Below are 6173 nucleotides of genomic sequence, written 5' to 3'. Positions count from 1 at the left end.
TTGAACTTCTGCATACTAGCCAGCTTTTCTTACGCATGCTCTCTTTGACTCTGAAGCTATGTATGTAGATTCCCTGTGATCCTGTAGGTGCCAGACTCAGGAATCTGAGCACGGGATGGCCAGGATGGTGAGCTCTCTTTTAGCAGGGACCTTTCATCCTGTGCCCTAAGCACCTGGCCACTGGTCCTGGGCAGGGGACAAGAGGAGAAACAGGCGTGGTGCGGTGAGAACACAACTAGGGAGATACAGATGGCGTAGTTAGGACGATCCAGATTCCACTGCCCACAGGACAGACACAGCACCCGGAGAATCCCCGCATTCCCGCCGGGGAATCCCCCCGACCTCTCTCCAGCTTGATTTCAAAAGTTGCGAAACTACCGAGGGCGTCCGGACAGCAGCCGCCCCAGGTCCGGGCTCTCATCCCGAGGCCCCGAGGCCCCGAGGCCCCGAGGCCCCGAGGCCCCGAGGCCGCAGAACCGCGGGGTGGGGTGGAGGGGCGGTCTCCAAACGAGAGGGAACAGAAAACCGAAACCAAAACCCGTCAGCCAGCTCCCACCGCCCCGCCCGCGCTCCGCTAGCTGTGGGCCCCGCTGGCCGCCGAGGGCGCGTCTCTCCTCCGCCATGGCAAGTTGCTTTTGCTTTGGGTTTTGCAGGGCGGAGTGGTCCTCGTCCCGTCACCACGGTCCCCCAGGAGGACGCGGAGCAGGGCAGGACGGGCGAGGGTGCGGGGTGACCGGGGAGGCGTAGGGAGGGACCCCGAAGGCAAACCTAGCCCGGTCTTTCTTCACCTGTACGGGTGGCGCTTCCGCGCGCTCCTGAAATTCACCGCAGGCCAGCGGCAAAGGCACGCATCGCCGCGGCCTCCTCCGGCACCTAGTGCCTGGTTGTCAGGGACACAGCTGTTTGGTCGACGAGTGGCCTCGCAGCCTGTGTTAAGGCTTAACTGTTGTCCTGCCACACTTTGGGAGCAGGAGAGGAGAGGATTGCCCAGAAATGGAGGCCACCGTTTCCTTTTGTAAAGGGCCAGCAAAAAGGATTCGAGCCAAGGACACAAGTTGGGAAAGCAGCCTGACGTCTTAGCGGGAATTCTTTTCTCTTGTGACCTTAGTTCTTTCTCCAGACACAAAGGGCTCTGTGTTGTCACCAACTTTTCTGCCTAGCAAGAACAGTTAGCAAATTTAAGATTTGGGCTTCCGTGTACTTTGTATCAAGCGCTTAACAGCAGTGGCAGGGCCTTCAATTCCCGGTCAGAAGTGCCCAAGCAATTGTGAAGTGCAAGTGCGACTTTGTTTACCGGTGGCGGTAAAGGCAACGTGAATGAAAATAGACACCTAATTTTGAGAAAAGGAATGTAAGCGAACGCAGTGAATAAATTTAATTATCTCTCCCAAGTGCTTCACTTACAAAAATAAACTCACAGTTTTTCTTTTTATCTTTTTGTTTTCGGATACTATGGTCAAAAGTCTCTTAAAATGTATCATTGATGCAGGGAAATTGCCGTCATTTTAATACCTGCCGACCAAAATGCTGCTCATGTTTCAAAATTCTGTATCTCCATATGGTAACTCTTGAAAGGGCTATCTCCAAGACCTCTCTTTTTCTTCTTAACGGTGGATAGAAGAGATTAATAGCCATCAAGGAGAAGCTCTTTGACTACAAAGATAAATGTAGACATTTGAATAAAGAAATATGGCATTAGTATTGATGAGGGCAGAGGTGGAGTAAGATTTTCCAAATTTAAATTGATTTAAAGATTTTTCTTTGACACCGATGAAGAAAAGGAAGCTAATTCACCAGCCACTTATCCGTGGAGGTTGGTGTGGACTGTTAGAGCCAGATGTATAGTAAATCAAGACATCTCATGTGAAACAAAAATCCCCTTAAAGTCTCAAAAATCTGTCATTTTTTTTTTTTCCTTTTCTAGAAAGAACTATCTTGGGATAATTACATCTTACCACTTGGGGCTAGGATGGAGGAACACATTTTTATATTTTTATTGTTTCCTGTGCAATTTATTTGTGCCTGAATATTTTAAGAAACCGTTTTCCTCCATTAAAAGTACCTCCCACAACAGAGTCCATAATTATTATGAGTTTCCTTTTCAGGAGACACTACCTTTGCTTTATATGTCTCAATATGAGCCATTTTCATTCTCCATTCCTATGTCCCTTTGCTTTTGCTGTGAACTCTTTTGCATTTTTAATTAAATTTGACCATTAGTTAAAATTTGACCTCAGCCTTCAAGGTCTCTCTTTCATGAAGCCTTCTTTGACTGCTTTAGCCAGAATTAATCTTGCTTCCTAATCCTAAGTGACCTTTATTGTGAATGGTCCTGTATCCTTCTCAGATTTTGGGGTGTTGGTCTGTTCTTGTAGAGGAGTAGACCTCCCTCTTTTTTGTGCCTACCAAGCTCTGTTGAAATGATTTATGTATGTGCCTGCCTCCTTCTCATCCATAACTTAGAGGCTCTTTTTGTGTGTGTGTGTTGGTAATCTTAAGGCCCATTCAGGTGTCCTGCACATAATAAATGCTCAGTAAATTTTTATGGTGGAACAATTTCAGGGTGAGGGGTGTGCTTTATGTCTTCGTATGTGTCATCTTTGGTACCCAGCATATTGCCAGATATAGAACACCTGCTTCATTAATACTGTATTTGTTAATTGATTAACTAATTGACAAGACACTCTATATTCTAAGAAATGCAGGTACATTTTTGCCGCCTTATTTTAATAACCATGAGCTGAAAAGTCAAAGGAGATGCTGAGAGAGTGCATATCCTGGGGGCGGTCATCACTGACTTTAGGCATTTTCTATTATTGAATTCCTGCTATGATAAATGAGGATTTCACTCAAGTAACCTCTGACTTCTCCCACCTTTCAAGCTTGAAAGTTTTAGAATTATTTAAAATTCTCCTGTGGACTATTTTTGTAACTTTCATAATATACTTAAAATTTTGATGGTATTACATGATTTTCAGTAATATAAGTATAGCTTTTTCTTTCTATCTTTTTTTCTTAACTTCTGTTAGTTTTGCCTTTATTCTTACATTGACAGGGTTGAATGTTTCCATTTTATTCTGTAATCATATTTAAGTCTTTGGTATTTTGAAGATTTAACAGAATTAGTCTAAAAGATAAAAACCAATGAGAGTGTCTATATTATTATGCAAACAGTAAATACTGTTTACAGCAGGGCCTAATAATAGTGTGCTGTGAATACTTTTTCTCCTTTTGGTCCAATGTCATGTGTATTTTTCCTTTTTCCACTTACAGAAAAATGTTCCTTGCAGCTGTGTCAAATAGATTCTCTTTTTTTGGTGTTCTATAATTTACTGAAAACATGCACACTTTAATTTACTTATGATCTTTAGGCTTGGGCCCTTTCAAATGCCAGAAAGTGGAGGGGGAGGGGGCTTGCTCTGGGGTGCCAGCACCCATACTAGCAGGTCAGATTCTCCCTAGAATGTCCATTCAGTTTTGTTTTGCTGCTGGGTTTTCAACTAATCTTTCTGGTTTTGGTCCCTTTTTTCATTTCTGAGGTTCTGCCATGAAACTTGTCACCTTTCCATTGCAAGCCCCTTTTCTTTATTCTGGATTCCCTCTGTCTTATCCTTCCACATACTTCTGTATCTTTTCCGTCTTCAAGAAATAGTTGAAATCTCCCCTGTGCTGCTGATTGCTCCCCTTAATTGTGTTTATTCTCTTTTTTATTCTTCTACTTTCATTTTAAGATGCTCCTGGGTTAGATTGGACACTGTGTGTGTGCTTAGACTGTTTTCTTGATCGGGGAGGTCAGAAGCTGTTTGCCTATCCCCAGTGAAGTCCTACTCTGAGTATATAGAGTCCTCTGAACTGAAAACCGAAACATCTTTATGATCTATTAACCATTACTTGGACCTGTGAGACATCCTGTCCTCCCTGGGGGTAATTTAGGATAGATTATGTCTGAGCTCTGGTGTAATCAAGCTGGACTACCTATATAAGCATTGGGAGAAGTTTATAGGTCCACTCCCCTAAATGAGCTGGGGAACAAATTAAAACCTTAATACAAGTTCACAGTGAGCCCAGGGAAGGATCTACTTGCACTTGGTCCTCTGTTCCCAGGGTGGCACAGTCTACAATAGCATGTGCTCTCAGTGGTTGAATTCTATTTCAGATATGTGCTGGAAGGCAGGGTTTACTTCACTGTAGCTCCAATGTTATTGCCAGGGTTTTATTTTTTTATGGTGACTTTTTCCTAATTTTACCAAAAAAAAAAAAAAAAAGAATGTATTTTTTATTACCTTATGTACTTTCAACTCTACAATGAAGAAAACATACAGCCAACTTCAAAATTTTGTGGTTAGCTTGACTTTTTTAACATCTTTATTGGAGTATAATTGCTTTACAATGGTGTGTTAGTTTCTGCTTTATAACAAAGTGAATCAGCTATACATATACATATATCCCCATATCTCCTCCCTCTTGCATCTCCTTCCCACCCTCCCTATCACACCCCTCTAGGTGGTCACAAAGCACCGACCTGATCTCCCTGTGCTATGCGGCTGCTTCCACCTAGCTATCTATTTTATATTTGGTAGTGCATATATGTCCATGCCACTTTCTCACTTTGTCCCAGCTTCCCCTTCCCCCTCCCCGTGTCCTCAGGTCCATTCTCTACATCTGCGTCTTTATTCCTGTCCTGCCCCTAGGTTCTTCATAACGACTTTTTTTTTTTTTTTGGATTCCATATATATATGTGTTAGCATACAGCATTTGTTTTTCTCTTTCTGACTTAACTTCACTCTTTATGACAGTCTCTAGGTCCATCCACCTTGCTACAAATAACTCAATTTCGTTTCTTTTTGTGGCTGAGTAATAGTCCATTGTATATATGTGCCACATCTTTATCTGTTCATCTGTCAGTGGACACTTAGCTTGCTTCCATGTCCTGGCTATTGTAAATAGAGCTGCAGTGAACATTTTTGTACATGACTCTCTTTGAATTATGGTTTTCTCAGGGTATATGCCCAGTAGTGGGATTGCTGGGTAGTATGGTAGTTCTATTTGTAGTTTTTTAAGGAACCTCCATACTGTTCCCAATAGTGGCTGTATCAATTTACATTCCCACCAACATTATAGGAGGGTTCCCATTTCTCCACACCCTCTCCAGCATTTATTGTTTGTAGATTTTTTCATGATGGCCATTCTGACAGTGTGTGGTGATACCTCATTGTAGTTTTGATTTGCATTTCTCTAATGATTAGTGATATTGAGCAGACTTTCATGTGTTTGTTGGCAATCTGTATATCTTATTTGGAGAAATGTCTGTTTAGGTCTTCTGCCCATTTTTGGATTGGGTTTTTTTTTTTTTTTTGAGGTACGTGGACCTCTCACTGTTGTGGCCTCTCCCGTTGCGGAGCACAGGCTCCGGATGCGCAGGCTCAGCGGCCATGGCTCATGGGCCCAGCCACTCCGCGGCATGTGGGATCTTCCCGCACCAGGGCACGAACCTGTGTCCCCTGCATTGGCAGGCGGACTCTCAACCACTGCGCCACCAGGGAAGCCCTGTTTGTTTTTTTGATATTGAGCTGCATGAGCTGCTTGTAAATTTTGGAGATTAATCCTTTGTCAGTTGCTTCATTTGCAGATATTTTCTCTCATTCTGAGGGTTGTCATTTCATCTTGTTTAAGGTTTGCTTTGCTGGGCAAAAGCCTTTAAGTTTCATTTTGTCCCATTTGTTTATTTTTGTTTTTATTTCCATTTCTCTAGGAGGTGGGTCAAAAAGGATCTTGCTGTGATTTATGTCATGGAGTGTTCTGCCTACGTTTTCCTCTAAGAGTTTTTTTTTTTTTTTTGCGGTACGCAGGCCTCTCACTGTTGTGGCCTCTCCCATTGCGGAGCACAGGCTCTGGACGTGCAGGCTCCGTGGCCATGGCTCATGGGCCTAGCCGCTCCACGGCATGTGGGAATCTCCCTGGACCGGGGCACGAACCCGTGTCCCCTGCATTGGCAGGTGGACTCTCAACCACTGCGCCACCAGGGAAGCCCCCTCTAAGAGTTTTATAGTGTTTGGCCTTACATTTAGGTGTTTAATCAATTTTGAGTTTATTTTTGTGTATACTATTAGGGAGTGTTCTAATTTCATTCTTTTACATGTAGCTGTCCAGTTTTCCCAGCACCACTTATTGAA

The 6173-nt window shown here is 43.4% G+C and overlaps 1 protein-coding gene across 2 annotated transcripts in view; it reads left to right on the top strand.

Moving 5' to 3' along the window:
- RBM43 (RNA binding motif protein 43) overlaps positions 1-6173 on the top strand; it is a 21122-nt gene continuing 14949 nt past the window's right edge. For both annotated transcript variants that reach the window (XR_003676508.2, XM_028477770.2), the window contains exon 1: positions 1-624. Coding sequence is in view for 1 of the 2 variants with exons in the window: in XM_028477770.2 (XP_028333571.1) it covers positions 622-624 (3 nt within the window). In the remaining variant the exon portion in view is untranslated. The remainder of the gene's footprint in view (positions 625-6173) is intronic.

The sequence above is a fragment of the Physeter macrocephalus genome, chromosome 2 (genome assembly GCF_002837175.3).
Source record: "Physeter macrocephalus isolate SW-GA chromosome 2, ASM283717v5, whole genome shotgun sequence".
NCBI lineage: Eukaryota > Metazoa > Chordata > Mammalia > Artiodactyla > Physeteridae > Physeter > Physeter macrocephalus.
This window is presented reverse-complemented; position numbering and strand designations above follow the sequence as displayed.